Source organism: Eriocheir sinensis, chromosome 58 (genome assembly GCF_024679095.1).
Source record: "Eriocheir sinensis breed Jianghai 21 chromosome 58, ASM2467909v1, whole genome shotgun sequence".
Classification (NCBI taxonomy): domain Eukaryota; kingdom Metazoa; phylum Arthropoda; class Malacostraca; order Decapoda; family Varunidae; genus Eriocheir; species Eriocheir sinensis.
In genome coordinates, this window is record NC_066566.1 from 9639025 (window position 1) to 9655683 (window position 16659).

At 37.4% G+C, this 16659-nt stretch overlaps 1 protein-coding gene across 6 annotated transcripts in view; it reads left to right on the forward strand.

Moving 5' to 3' along the window:
* The window catches only part of LOC126985136 (TATA element modulatory factor-like), an 80342-nt gene extending 67176 nt beyond the window's left edge, over positions 1-13166 (forward strand). For 3 of the 6 annotated variants that reach the window (XM_050839685.1, XM_050839687.1, XM_050839686.1), the window contains exons 7-12: positions 785-901; positions 2201-2375; positions 5350-5481; positions 5611-5690; positions 11764-11868; positions 12198-13148. In XM_050839685.1, coding sequence (XP_050695642.1) covers positions 785-901; positions 2201-2375; positions 5350-5481; positions 5611-5690; positions 11764-11868; positions 12198-12323 — 735 coding nt within the window. In that variant the 3' untranslated portion in view covers positions 12324-13148. Of the gene's footprint in view, positions 1-784; positions 902-2200; positions 2376-5349; positions 5482-5610; positions 5691-11763; positions 11869-12197 lie in introns of all 6 variants that reach the window. The other 3 variants (XM_050839689.1, XM_050839688.1, XR_007738332.1) reach the window with 3 other exon arrangements.
* Positions 13167-16659: the final 3493 nt, after the last annotated feature.

Genomic DNA, 16659 nt, shown 5'->3' on the forward strand with positions numbered 1-16659 from the left:
AAAGCGCCAAGCAACACTTAGGTGCCGTGAGGTAGGCAAATCCCTCCAACAATCATGGAGTCAAGTCAAGGCTGCCTGAGTAATGTATTTCCACTTTTTACTCATGTACAATATTTTCACCTAATTACTGTGTTGTGTAAAAAAATTCCTTTAGCCTATCGGGCGGAGTGGGAAAATTTGGGTGGCTTTTCCGATACCCTACGCCCCTGTCTACCCAGCAGTGAATGGGTACGAGGTATTAATCGGGGGTTGTGTCCCGTCTCCTGGGGTCTGTTCCCTTCTCCTATAATTCCTTCCCCTTCTGTCTCTCTCCGGCATATGACCACAGATGTTGCTGCGCCGACTAAACGAAAACTTTCCTTTAGCCTACATCACATGCCACATTCTTTATTACTCTCACTTGTCATCCTTGAGTGTCAGCTCAGGACTAGAACTTGTAGAAGGTGTGGGAGCCATTTTTTTGGCAATACATCCCGAGAATCAAGTGAACATTTAACTGCCAACACTTAGACAAAATTTATATCTCCTGTGTTTTGTCCCCACTGCTTGGTGCTACTTGCCACATTTCAAGTCCTTTTTTTTTTTTTTTTTTTTTTTTCAGCCTCTAGAAATTTGGACTATTGGGATTTTTGGATTATTAGACTTTTATTGTATAAGACATCAATGACAATGGCTTCGACATATTTTTCATATTTAAGCTGGGAAAAGTGTGTATTCATATATTAATTTAGGATGTGTCTTGGTATAGTTATGATTTCCATTATTGTTTTCCTCTTTTTTGCAGAAAGAACATAGAAAGAAATGTACTGAGTATGAACAACTGAAAAAAGTATCGATGAAGTTACAGGAAGAAGTCAAAATCTTGAGAAGTATGTTACAAGAACGAGATCAGTTAATACAGGTATGTCCTTACAAAATACTTCATATTACAGTGGTACCTCGTGATTCAAATGCCTTTCAATTCGAACAATTCCCAATTCGAACACATTTATCAAACAAATTTTGTCCTCCAATTCGAATGTGGGTCACAATTCATACACAAACAAATGGCTGTAGACGAAGCCACCAGTGTAGCCAGGTTGGTGAATGTGATACCGCAGACTCCAGCCTCAAAAAACGCCAACCCGCGACTGCCATTTTTTCCCACACACTCCCTTGAAAAATAGCCCAATTGCACGGGAAAAACGTGGGCTTGGCAACGCTGGAAGCCACTCTTGTTGGTCACCCTTGTGCTCCCTTGCTTTGAACGCCACTCTTTGTTGTTGTTGTTATTTTTTGCATATTTATTGAAATTAACCCTCATTATGGCTCCCAAGAAAGTGGAAAGTGATAGTGAAAGTGGTGGTAGATAGCTTATTACAGTATGTAAATGAAAAAGGAAATAATACAAAACCAGAGAAACTACCAGCTGTCATCATCAGCACTCTCCATGTCCGTCCGTTTTTCCTTCCTTCGTGATGCAATTCCTCTTCTCTTCGGTGTATTCCACCCCAAATCATCTTCCCTCCCACTCATCTTACAACCAGGTCAATTATAGGAGACGAGTACCACAGTGAACATCACCCAGGCCCTTTGTAAACACTACTCTAGGCCCCGTTGGAAACAGCGCCGATCAGCTGATCAGTGGGGAGCTCGCCAACCATACGTCCTTTCTCCACGGTACCCCACAAAATGCATTTACATGTGTTGGCAATATTTAGTTGACGATATATATCTGGTTGACAATATTTGAGTGATCTGGCCACTGGGCACAAAATCAACCCATAAAAATGTAAAAAAAAAATATGATGATTTTGGGGCCTGGAACGGATTAATTTTTTCTACATTAACTTAATGGGATAAATTGCTTCCTAATTCGAACATTCTCAATTCGAACAGCCCAAATGAACCAATTAAGTTTGAATCACGAGGTACCGCTGTATATTGTATGAGCCTTATGTTGACTGATATCTAAGTGAAATATTGATTGCAACTCCTTTGTTAAGCAACAAGCATTAGACCATCTCCATTAGGAAATGTGTTATGGTATTGAAGACATACACATATTGAAACAGTATCATCAACTTTGGCATATTCATAATAGCTAGTAAGAGTGAGTATCCTTTGAGAGAAAATTCAGGCATATAATTAAGGATTATTGCCAAGAATTTCCATTAGTGATGAATATGATTGTAGAACTATAAGTAATTTATTTATCCAGGAATATGGCTTAGTTGTCATGGGGGAGGAAGAGAACGGGGAGGACGTTGATCATGCAGCGGAAGAGGACGACGACGTAGATGACTTATCACCACGGAAACTGTCTGTGAAGAAGGTGTTGGTGTCACAGGAAGTAGGAGAATTGCTGTCTAAGGGTGCAGCTCGAGGCTCATTAGGTGTGTTTCCTTAATGAAATATCATTAGGGTTTATGGTATGCCATCATTTCACATCAATCAATATTTTCAAAGTATTCACATGGGGAATTGAAGATAGCTTTTGCATAGTTGTATTAGTTTTTTTATGCTTATCCTTTTCCATCCCCTATCTGCAGACCCTCCATTTCATTTATTTATGATTACATTTCCCTAGGGTCTCATAGATATCTCAACTTGTATGTCCTCAGGATCCTTTGTAAAGATTAAGTATGATTTAGACATTTCATCATCCCCTCTAATATTTGTTGTGCCTTTATTCCACTGAACCAGCATGTTCTCAATTACATCATCATCTTCAGCCACCTGTAGTCCACAGGACAAAGACTTTTCCCATTGTTTTCCACCACTCTGATGTTTTTGTAATTCTTCCTGGTCTGGCAAATCCTCAGGTTTCATCTTTCCAACTGGTCTTCATCCTGCTGGAACCTATAATTTCCATGTTGCCAGTCTGTTACTTTGCCTGTCCATCTGTTTAAAGTTCTGCACATGACATGACGGTCATGACCTGCCCAATTCTTTTCCTATTCTTAATAGTTATTAGAATGTCTTCAACCTTTGTCTGCTCTCTAGTCCATAATGCTCACTTCCTGTCTCTCCATTACACATTCAATCAACTTTTTGCCTCAAGATTCTTCATTTTCTCTTGCAACCAAATATTTTCATTTGACTTCTATATCAGGAAATGTCACCGATGTAGTAGCCTTTCAAACTCTCATGATGATGGTCATGTATACAGTTACAATATTTGGTTTCTTTCCTTCGATATACACTAACTCAATAGCTATTATTTCTGCTATATTTTCAATTCCAATAAACTTTCCCAAAATTCCAGTGTTAGTTATGATCACCACTACTTTCCCTCTTAAGTTTGCTATATTTCCTCCATAAGTTATGCCCTCCCTTTCCAATGTTTCCCATTTAAATGTCTTTGTTTAGCTTTCTATTTTAGGCATATTACACTTGGTACTCTCTTCTTAATTATTATTATTTCTTTACCTCCATACTTCATTACACTTTCAGTAGATGTGGCAATGTGAAAATACTGCTTTCCCACAAACCTAAATACCTCTCTCCCCCCCCCCCCCCCCCCTCCACATTCCCAAACCCTTCCTTACAGCCTGATCGTCTCCCCCTAATAGCATCCTCCTCAGGGACCTCTCTGCACTGCTACATGGGGCCAGAGATACACTGACAGGCTTAAAACCCTTGCTGAGTCATCTTAGGGTGGGATAGGACACCTCATAGTTACCTACAACCCACTCAGTAGCAGGAAGTTGCACACAAAATAATGCATAAAATTTCTGCACATGATGCCCCATTGACCAGCACAAAAAGACATAAACTTTATGCATATGACACTGTACGAGTTAGTGAAAAATGATCGAAAACTTTTGTTCATTATTTCAGCTAGTGTTCATAGACTTTCCTGCTTTTTTCAGCTTGTTCAGTCCTTTCTTTTCCATCAATTTATCATTGAGAAACCTAGAAAACAGTTTAGGTTTCTCCTTACACATGTCAATTATTATATTTCTCAGAATTTCTTCCTTCTTTTCTGTAAATTCTTACAGATTTATTTCTAGTTCTTTGGATTCTTCCATTGCTACCTTTCTTTCTCCATATGATCCATACTGCATTCCTTTCCCTTATTGCTACCTTACACCTGTATATTCAAAACATTTAACAAGTCCTTTTACTCCTGGCAACCATATTTGTTAGACCTAGTTCTAAAGATTTATAAAAATTTCCTACTTTTGTGTTTGTGTGTGTGTGTGTGTGTGTGTGTGTGTGTTTGTGTGCGCGTGTGTGTAATTCACCATGGCCTGATCACTAGTTGGATCTGCAGTCACTAGCAAATACCCCCCTGACAAGAGTAAGCTCATTATAGTTGATCTCTAGATACTGCCAGGACTTCCACACACACACATCCCATCCCCCATTCTCAAGGGAGGACAGTAATCACTCCTCAGCAGAAAAATCCCAGCCTGAGTGGGGTTCAAACCTCTGCTTGTCAGACCGCGAAGCCTGGCAACGCAGAGCTTTTAACCACTGAACTTTGGAGTGGTGTGTGTGTGTGTGTGTGTGTGTGTGTGTGTGTGTGTGTGTGTGTGTTTTTCATTCACCATGGTCTAATCATATGCTTGACTTGCAGTTGCAGCCAGTACCCTCCTTGAAAAAGATTGGACATGCATAGTGTAGGATCTATGAGTTTAGCTGTAACCTCATATCACACCCACCCACTCACAGGAGACAAGACACAACCCCCAACTAATACTTGGTGTCCATTCAGGGGCTTCGTGGTGCAGTGGTTAGCACACTCGGCTCACGACCGAGAGAGCCCGGGTTCGATTCCCGGGCTGAGTGGAAAAATTTGGGCGGCTTTTCCGATACCCTACGCCCCTGTCCACTCAGCAGTGAATGGGTACCAGGTATTAATCGGGGGTTGTGTCCCGTCTCCTGGGATCTGTTGCCTTCTCCTATAATTCCTTCCCCTTCTGTCTCTCTCCAGCATATGACCACAGATGTTACGCCGACTAAACAAAACTTTCCAACTTTGGTGCCCATTCACTGCTGGGTGGAGGGGGGCACAGATGAAGTGCCTATGCATCTCCACTTAGTCTAGGAATCGAACCTGGAACCTCTCCATTCTCAGCAAAGTGTTCTAGCCAGGAGTGTGTGTGGCTACATGATTATTTGTTTAGGATTCAAAAGATTGCAAGATGTGTTATTATAGCTTCACCTCAGTGTTAAAAAGCTTTGTCTGGGGGCTTTGTTCATATGTAGAAGTATAATAAATAGATCAGCCTAAGTATTAATGCTGTTTGTATTAAGACTTGGGGTTAAGAAGTGAACATTGATGTGTGACTTTTGTGCCATATTAGCAAAATCAGGAAGTTAAGTGATATTTATATTACTTTTTGTATTTCTCTTTGGCAGATGTAAGGTTAAAGAAGTTTTGTGAGGAGAAAAATGATTTAGAAGACCAAGTCAGAAGACTGAAACTTGAACTCGAAGAAGAAAGAAGCGAGAGCAGGAGGAGAGAGAACGGCTTAGACTATGAGAAGCAAAGTAAATATGTAGATCTTTATAGGTGCATGTGGGGTTGTTTATATGTGTCCTGGTGTGGCAACGTTCCATTTTTCTCCCTACTGATGATGGCCTGATAAAATGATTATGATCTGTCTCAACATTTTTCAGAGGAGCAAAGCAAAACTGTAAACGAATATAAGTTTAGAGTTCAGAAGGCTGAGGCAGAGGTTTCAACGTTGCAAGCAAATGTGAGTACTTTGGTCGTACCATTTATTATTATTATCTCTTTTCTTCTAGCACAAAACACAAAATATTTATTTGAAATTTATGGAGTACCCCACACCAAATACCTTGAAGTTTTATCCTTTTTATTAATTATTTTGTAGTACAGCCTTATTGTAACAAACCTTCACAATTGTCCTTTTAACTTTTCTTGACTGACTCCAGATATATTGAACAAAACTCACTGGTCTGAGGATTTTTTCCATAGAACATTGACAGGTTATGTAGAACTTAATTTAGTCTATGATTCTTCCACCATAGTCTGTCACTCATTTCCTTGCAACAATGTCTGCTTTTTCATACAGACTAGGCTGACTTTCAGTGTTTACTTTTTAAGTATTTTTCGTTTCCTGTCGTTAGTTTGATTTTTTGTTTGGTTGTAATTTTGAACCAGAAGTCTTAATATGATTTTTACGTTAAGATTTTGAAACCATATTGATTTTTTTCATGGATTTTCTCTCATAATTGGCTGATCGTTTGGAAAAATTGAAACTCTCCTGTTTTTATTGTGCATGTTGGAATCTTCATCAATGCTAGAGTTGAGTCACATTATTTTTGTAGCATCTATATTTTCTATATCAATGAAAACCGAGTTATGATAATTAACTTTTAAGCTGTTCCAGCATTGTTTTGTTTTCAATAATTATCATTATGAACAATTTTTTTGTGGGATTCTGAGAAAGTTCTGTTCATAGGTAGCAAGCAAGCAAAAAATAGGTAAATACAAACCACAAAAATGAGTAGCTCGAGAAATTTTCCAGACAGTATTTTTTTAACGATTAACCCGTTCGACCCCAGCAACGCACGTGATGCATTGATTAAAAAAAAGTAATCGAGGGACCAGCGACACATGTGATGCATCACCTGCTGTCAAGAGTTGTGGCGCCGTGATGGAGCAGCCTAGGAGGCTGATTTTTGAAGTGGACATGTAGGCAGTATGTAGGAACAATATCCCAAGTGGGCAACTCGCTAGACTCATGCTGCACCTGGCATATGCACCCCACGCCTCGCAGGTCATTGTCCTCAGTTATTGCATTTTTGTGAACCCATAAACATGTCTGGCTGTCGTTCGTCACCTTGTCACACCTTCGATGAGACATGCCACCACAATGACTTGTCAATGGCTGGCGGTCTGCCATTGACAGCCTGGGTGCGCCAAGTTTGAAACACCAGGCCTAGTAGGGGACTTTCAAATGCTGTTGGGGTGTTTTCTGATGAATTTTACATTGACAATAAGAGTTTTTATACCATTTTTCATGATTGTTAGGGCATTTCTGACCATTTGAAAAAAAAAATACCTGGGATTAGGGTTCAGCAATGTGCACTTATAACCTGGGGTTCAGTGGGTTAGCCAGTAATTATTAGGATAGTTTGGAGAATTTATAGAGTGTAAATCAGAATGTCTATTTACAACTCCAGAACTCCAGATGGCAAGTTAGCTGGTCAGTAACTTTTCTTCCCATCTTTGAAAGTGAGGTATGAAAGCAGCAAGTGTTCCCATGTAGGTGTCTTGGCACTCATGCTGGCACAAACAGGAATGGTCAAGATGAAAATAGGGAAAATGGATGTTGTGAAGGTCAAGGACATTGTATAAGGAAACTATATCAGTAATGTTAATGGAAAAGAAGATTAGATACCATAGTGAATGGCTGGTTAAGTTAGAAGAATGTTTGAAAGTAGAAGGGGCAGAAAAGCTGCTAATAATTGATCAGAAGGAATTTGATTGGAAGAACGCATCCATTTAGCAAGATGATTCATATGAGACCTCGGACCTTCAGTGAATCCTTGATGATTGTGCTACCTCATTTAATGTCGAAATCTGCAGCAACATTACTCTTTGCATTTTGTGACAGGACCCTTTTCATGAGTGATCTTTTCTCGGCAGACTAGAAATATATTTCTATTGCTAAGATCAAACTTAATGGATGGCATTCATTGGAACAATGGCATCACTTGAAAGCACGTTGAGCAATTGGAATTGTTTAACCCTTTCCTTGCTAAGCGCTCACAATGAGACTATCCCCTCAGGCGCGCTCGGGCACCCCAGTGGGGGAAAGGGATCTCTTTTAACCGCTGTATCTCAAAAATTATTCATCACAGCTACAAAACAAAAACACCATTGGAAAGAGGAGGCCAAGATCTATAAGATTCGGTTATGTAAGCCTCTCCTGCAAATGTACAGGCATGTTCAGGGGGTGTTTTTTGCTGTGAGTGTGACTGGCGCTCACAGCGAGCTTTTAGCACCACCAGCAAGTGGTGCTAGTGCTCGCTCTTTCAACCTCTATCTCAAAAATTATTCATCACAGCTAAAAAACAACAAAAAAAAAACATTGAAAAGAGGAGGTCAAAATACATTTATATGTGCATGACGGTCAGCTGTAAGACAACTACTGAGTAGATCTCTTGATGATGGGGTGCTGGCAGGGCAATATTGCCAACTGCAAAATTTACAACTATTTGGTCAAAATATCAGTCATGTGATAGGTGAAGATATGCAAAAATGCCGCTCTATTGGACAACAACATTCACCAATTGCTCGTCTGTAGATTTTCTGCGCTAGGCTGATATGATTTTCCACCAAATTTCGTGGAAAACCCATTGAATTGGCAATGCTGTGGGGAGAGAAATAGTGTTGAAACACTCTCATATGCGGCAAATTTGAGTGCTACTGGAGCAAAATATACATATGGTATATATGTATATTTTGTGGTATATATATATTACAATATGGTGCTGGTCCATACCAAGTCGTGGTTTTGGTCATCTGGCACAGTCTACATTGCTGTGATGTAAAGTCCGACTTAATGGCATTCGCTGAACAAAAAGTTACTCTTGAAAAGTGTTGGAAAGTCAAATTTGATGTAATCAAAATGTCGTAAAGCAGGGTATGACTGTGTATGCATATAAGAAATAAAAATAAAATAAAATGCTTGCATTCCCAATCGACATTCCCGATGCATCAAGGCTGAATTAACTCCAAGTACATAGCTAAAATAAATACTATTCAGCCTCCAATCATCAGTTCTCATTTCCAGTTACTTGAAGTCTAATATCTGTATTCATACGCATTACTGATTTTATTTTCATTATGTAAATTTTGTTTGAACTAGTTGATAAACACCCCACACCTTAGGCACTCGGTCACTGATCTGTAACACACTCGCATCAGGTGCTAGGTAATCAGTTTGATTGGTGTCTTGATATTCCTCTCTTGAAATAGGTCAAGTCATAAGCTGGAGGAAACACATCCGAAGGAAGGCTGTTTTTCCAAAGTTTACCAGTGAAGGGGATGAAAGTATGAAAATGCTGGTTAACTCCTGCACAAAGGATGTGGACAGTACAGGGATGAGCTTGAGTAGAAAGTCATGTGCAGCAGGGCCGCAGAACGGGGGAGGGTTGCAGTTAGCAAGTTCAGAAGAGCAGTCGGCATGAAAATATCGATAGAAGGTAGAATGAGACTTGCAGCTTTCCTTCACCTTCAACATACCTAACTGGGAGTGGCTTATGTTGGTTATTGCTGGTATCTGCCTGCCTACTTAGAGAGAGAGAGAGAGGGGGAGAGAGATTTACATAGATTTACATAGAAAATCAGACCACACAGACCCCATGGTCCAGACTAGGTGGTCTATCCTTAAACCTAAGTGAATCTACACTAATCAGATGGCTCCAAAACATTGCTTTTCTACTCTAGTTAATATTAAGTTCAAGGAAGTGACGGTCGAGCTTGTTTTTAAAGGAGTCAGTCGTGTTACACTGGACCACTGACGGTGGGAGCTTATTCCATTCTTGCACTACAACGTTGGTAAAGAAAAATTTGGTGCAGTCTGAATTTACTTGTCTACATTTGAGTTTTATGCCATTGTTCCTCATTTGCAAAGTGTCATCGATCATAAACAATTTTGTTCTGTCTACATTCGTGAAACCATTAGGTATTTTAAAACATTCAATCAGTTTTCCTTGGAGGCGACGTTTCTCAAGAGAGAACATATTAAGGGTAGAAAGCCTTTCTTCGTAGGATTTGTTGCACAAGGAAGGGATCATCTTTGTTGCCCGACGCTGAACACCTTCTAATTTAGTAATGTCCTTTGCATGGTGAGGAGACCAAAACTGTACCACATATTCCAAGTGGGGTCTGACTAAACTATTGTAGAGCGGAAGTATTACATCTTTATTCTTGAATAAAAAGTTTCTTTTAATGAAGCCCAACATTCTGTTCGCTTTATTTGCTGCATCGATGCATTGATGTGAGAATTTGAGGTTTGATGCGATTTTGACCCCCAGGTCCTTAACGCATTGAACGCTTGTGAGTTTAACACCGCGCATTTCGTAATCGAACTTCTTATTTCTTGTTCCAACTTGAAGGACCTGGCACTTGTCTACGTTAAAGGGCATCTCCCATCTATCCGACCAAGCTGAAATTTTGTGCAAATCTTCTTGGAGGCTTTGCCTGTCTTCGTCAGTGAGAACCGAGTTACCAATCTTTGTGTCATCTGCAAATTTACTAATGCGATTATTGAGTCCAACATCCACGTTGTTGATGTAAATAATGAAGAGCACTGGGCCAATAACCGAGCCCTGAGGGACGCCACTAGTGACCAGCACCCACTCTGAGTTAAATCCGTCAATCACCACTCTTTGTTGTCTGTTGCTCAACCAATTTGACAACAGAGAGAGAGAGAGAGAGAGAGAGAGAGAGAGAGAGAGAGAGAGAGAGAGAGAGAGAGAGAGAGAGAGAGAGAGAGAGAGAGAGAGAGAGAGAGAGAGAGAGAGAGAGAGAGAGAGAGAGAGAGAGAGAGAGAGAGAGAGAGAGAGAGAGAGAGAGAGAGAGAGAGAGAGAGAGAGAGAGAGAGAGAGAGAGAGAGAGAGAGAGAGAGAGAGAGAGAGAGAGATATATATATATATATATATATATATATATATATCTGGACTTTGTTCCTCACCCTCCTTATGTAGGATATTATAATGATTAGCGAAAGCAATAGACCATGTCTAAAGCTGGATGCCTCAAGAGGTTAAGTATAATTATGTCATGTTATTGTATCCTTGAGGCAGATATGTCTTACAGCAAACAACTGAGTAAATTTGACAGGGGTTAGGAAGCTATAGTCAGATGAAGTAAGGAGGTGCCATGGAGCTGGTTGGTTGGGTGAGTAGCAGGGTGTGTGACACATGTGGGTTTTTGTGAAGCCATGAGTGGTAGCTTGAGTCAACCCTTTACCAAAAATATCTTTATTCCATTGGTATTCAGAGATCAGAAAGGGAGTTAAAAGTTTATGTTATCTATAACAACTAACCTGGAATGATTTGTTAGTCTTGTACTAAGCATAGTCATTCATACTTGGGTAAACTTTTGGCTTGTTTGTTTATTTGCCTTAATCTTATCCACCTTTTTGGTACAGAAGGACTTCATGCTTTCCTTTATTTGATTTTTGTTCGTTTGCATTTGTGTTGTTATGTACGTACATGCTTTAGTGTTACTTCAACTGATTTTTTTGTGTTATAAAATGATCTTTAATCTGATTATTTTAAATTTCCATTAATATTATTTTTCAGATTTGTATTGAGAAGAGAATTTACATATATTTATTCAGAAACACTTTAGCAAGCTTTCAAAATAATAAGGAAAGTTGCATCAGTCAACAAATGTAGGAGTTTCAGGATAAACAGAAGTGAATAGCCTTGTACATGTATTGTTTTAGGTATGGGAGAAAGGCATCCCAAGGCCCTGTATATTTTATCAAAGTGAAAGTAGTTGAATGTCTCCCCATATATTTCTGCTGCTCATGCAACTCTATATTTGAAATTATTGAAATGTGATTTTTTTTATTTTTTTTTTTTTTTTTTTTTTTACGGCTAATATGTTGTAGGGTTCTAAGAATTATTACCCTTATATTATTCTTGTTTTTTTTTTCTTGTGACATTTACATGCACCTTCATATTTCAAACACCTTACCTTAGGAGACTCTTTTCATCAAGCGTAATATATGAATGGCAATGATTAAGAAAATTGTTAGTAGTTGATATTTTTGTATCATGCAGGTGGCGAGACTGGACGCTCTCTCAAATCGATATAAAACCCAGTCAGAAGAGTTAGAAAAAAGTGAAGAGGAATTAAAATTAGAGAAAAGGAAACTACAAAGAGAGGTAAGATTCACTGGAAGTTTGGTCTCTAACTTTCCCTTATATTTTATGTCAGAGATTGATAATTCACTTTTCTACTATATGAATCTGGCATTTGATGACATTGATTCTTGCATTCTTTTTCTGTGAAATATTCTGATAGTAGGTATATCAAAAAATATATTTTTAGATTAATTTTATATCAGAATTTTTAAATCTTAGTCTTTTTAGCATATTTATCTATGTTATTAATTATGTTTGTGATGTTTCAGGTATTACTTCATAATATAAAAAAAAAAATTCAAATTATCAGTAATTGATTTAATTATTATTATTATTATTTTTTTTTTCAGTTAAGAGATGCCCAAAGTAGATTAGAAGAACTGGAAACTACTAATAATCATCTTATAAAAAGGTTTGATAAACTAAAAAATGCAAGATCTAATCTCCTTAAGGATCTTTCTCAAGACCCAGCGTGAGAGGTGGACCAGGGCCCTGGTTTCCCCTCAAAAATATTCTCTGCTGCCAATCTTCAGCTTGTAAGTCGCAATATTTGGTCAGGGTGTTTATGCAACGGGTCCACTACAAGGAATCCCTCTTTGGTGGTATGGAAGGAGTGGGAGTAATTTCTACCTGTGTGTAACTGTAAACATGGTGTTGATCATCGTCAGTCTGTTTGTAAAGAATGTTAGGAGTTTCTCTGCATTGTTAGAGAAAATACTACATATATTTTTTTAAAACAACTTGATGCAGGTCATGAAAGCAGGCACTCATGTTTGAACTCTAACCACTAAATAGCATGATTACAAGTTGAAGGCTTGCTGAACACCACAGTTACTACTTAACCACCTCATTGACTGTGATGTTTGTGGTATTGGATACTCGTCTCTCATAAACTATTTTGCAATGAATGCCTTGGTGCCTCTAGCCTTTTACAACTCTTGCAGTTGTCTTACATGAGTGATGAGAGCTGCAAAAATGTCTAGGTAGCACTGCTAATGTTAATTTTCCTAAGCTAAAGCTTTTAATAACCCGCCAAACTCAAGCTGTTGCTGCCAGTGACCAGCCTTAACCCATGCAGTGAGTGTTTTAAATAGGTCACGCCATAAATTTCACTAGGAAGTTTTTACATTATGGCTATAAATAATAAAAGAACGTATTTTGAAAGTGCCGTAGCTTAAAGGTGGTAGACACCAACAGAAAATAAATCATAATTAAATCTATACAAGAAAGGAGTAGATGCATGCCAAACAGCTACCAAACATTTTAGATCTTATATATATATATATATATATATATATATATATATATATATATATATATATATATATATATATATATATATATATATATATATATATATATATATATATATATATATATATATATATATATATATATATATATATATATATATATATATATATATATATATATTCTCAAGGAAACTTTTTGTGCATTTTGGATATACCTATTATAAACAATATGGCAATAAAAAGATATAATACTGCTATTTGAAGCTGTCAGCAGCTTAACGATGGCAGACACTAACAAGAGAAATCCTGATTGAATCCATACAAGAAAGGAATAGATGTATGCCAAACAGCTACCAAACAATATATATACTGTGTGTCTGTATATATAAATATATATATATATATATATATATATATATATATATATATAGATATATATATATATATATATATATATATATATATATATATATATATATATATATATATATATATATATATATATATATATTTATATATATATATATATATATATATATATATATATATATAAGGAAATATTTTGTTGGCTGGGTGATTTTATTTATTAGAGATGTTTTTTTATAAATTAGCTTGTGGAACTTTTTTATATGGAGTTCTAGGTGTGTTAATTTATATTTCAGATGCTTTCTTATAACCTGTTTTTAGTAATATTCAGGAATTAGCAAAAAATGTTAGTCAGTTTGAATCTTTTTTTCTTTTTTATTTATTTGTGCATCAATTTTTAAATGCTTATCCACTTCCTGTATGGAGTGTTTTGGAACTGTTTGGAAGTGTCTTGAACATTGTGATCCTCATCTTTATCTCTGTCCATAATTATCAATGCCGTGACAAAGTGCACCAAACAACTACTATTAGTTAACAAGGTTGGTTCAGAGGTTTATTTATATTGATGTCCAAATATTTTCTTGTTACTTTGTTGTTGTTGTTTTAGTGAAATGTGTATAGAGAAGCAAGACAGTTGACTGTGGCCATAGCTAGTCCTTATCCCCAAGTGAGCACAAAACCTCTACCATGTGCATTATTTATTGTTATATACTTAAGCTGTTTGGGGTTTTGCATTGATATAAATTGATAACACTAATCATTGTTATATCTTATTATAACATCTAAATATATACATTTCTATACTGTTTTGTACATCCATGACCTGCACATTATACACACACCTCAAAATATTTATTCATGAAATACGGTTGCATTCTTTTTAGTTTTGTCCTGCATTTTCCTCACCTAAAGCAGCTGTAGTTTTATATAAAACTTGTTTTGTTTTGATGAATCTAAAATGAAATTTTCTTTTCATATTCTTTATAAAATTTTTGAAGTATAAAATCGCTAAATCAGTGAAATACTGATGATATCTTCAATTTTTTGTGGAATATTTATAATGATTTCCATCATCTATGATGGTTTCACTTCAATATACTTTTTTGTATTTTATATATTGGTCTGAAATTCACAATGCATAAGTTTGAAATTGAGATTTTGGCTTGCTTTCAGTAGGGTATGTGTTTTGATTCAACTTTACAAGTGGTGCTCCAGACACCACTGAGTCATCCTTCCTGTTCTCTCTGTAAGTTTCTTGTTATCCTCATCTCTTGTGTGGCATTATCTTAAGAGTTTGACTAAAAACATTTTTGTTCTGTTTCCAGAAATAGACCATCCAGTTTTGTCACTCTTGTAATTATGGGATTTTTTGGAAGCCCTGTTTTTATCTCTGGTATTTTTCTGGTTTGTGCCTAATATCACTAGTTATATAGAGATATCTTGTCATCACATGAAATATTAGTATCAAATGCTTATCTCTAGAGAAAGGTTTAAATTTTGTTATGGCTGATTGAAATTTGTATGCCAAAGGTTTTCCCCACCCAGATACTAACATAATAGGACAGCATGAGGCACTCAGAGCAACACACTGCATATTGTCAGGAATTACATTTCAGGTTACTTTTAGGTAATGTAAAGAGCTGGCATCAAACATGGTGTATAAGAAAAGTGAGGTATTCAAATTCCAAGAGGGAATTTTAGCTTAGTTGAGAAAATGTTTACACACACACACACACACACACACACTGATAAGACCAAAGCTTGAATATGCTGCAGTTGTATGGTCGCCTCACAAAAAGAAGGATATCAGAAAGCTGGGAAGGATACTGAGAATTGCAACTAAAATGGTCCCAGAACTCTCGACTATGACATATGATGACAGACTGAAGATGGACTTGACGACACTGGAACAAAAAAGAGAGAGAGGAGATCTGATCATGCTGTATAAGTTGGTAAATAAGTTTGATGAGGTGGATAGAGATGATCTCTTCTTAACTGAGACTGCAGGGGCTGAGAGGACATAGGAAGAAACTTAATAAAGGAACCTGTTTGAGTGACTTAAAAAAGTATAGTTTTACACGTAGAAGTGTTAACACATGGAACGGCTTGCAGGAAGAGGTGGTGGAGGCGAACAGTGTCCAACAAATGAAGGAAAGGCTGGATAAATGTAGATATGGAGACGGGACTATTAAAGCTTAGCTCAGACCTGGTAGACTACAAATAGGTAAATACACACACACACACCTAACAGTGCAGTGGTTAGCACGCTCGCCTCACGACCAAGAGGTCCTGGGCAGAGTGGAGACGGACGGGCAGTCTACTTTTATCCATGTCCCCTGTTCGCCCAGTAGTGAATGAGTACTGGGTGTTAGCCAGGAGTTGTTTCTTGCCTCCTGGATGTGTGTAGGTGTGGGGTTTCAGCTGAACCCAAGGATCTGTCACTCGTGAGCTCCATGACGTTACTGGCAGGCAATCAAGAGTCTAGCACATGATTAGACACTGGTGAATTACACACACACACACACACACACACTATTCTCTGGCTCAAATTCAAAGTGAATACAAGGCATTGTCTTCACTCGTGATGAAATGGACCAGCCCCATAAGTTTCCTTTCACCATACAGGGTTGAATGAAACTCATACCTAGAGCTTTTAGTATAGCAGTGAAAGATGTGTTTTGAAAGATTTCATATGCAAATATGAGCTTCTGTACAGTTTGTTAATAAAAGGTTGAATTTTTACTAAACCAAAACCTATATATTGCATAATCAAATCTGTTTAGGGCCTTCTTTCCTAATTAATTTCAGAATTAGCTCTTGAACATTGAAGTACTACTTTTGTCTTCCAGTAATTTTCATATATTTTCAATGAGACAGCTAATCAGATACAATTTAATAACTTGAACTTTTCATAATTTAGGAACTTTAACACTTTATTGTGTGTTAAAAGTAGCCAGGACTGGAATGCATTGCCAGTCACAGGTGTTCAGTGAGGTGTGTAGGGTCTGAAACACAAATATGTTTATATATGCTGTTCTCAGTCATAGTGCACATGATTTTCTTCATTTGACATTTAAACATACCAGTTTTGATAAGGAATTCAGTTTTCTACATCTGGCATCTGTATGAACAGTTCAGTGGTACACAAGGTTGTCATAGCCCTTAAGAGAAACTCCCTGAGACAATCATCGTC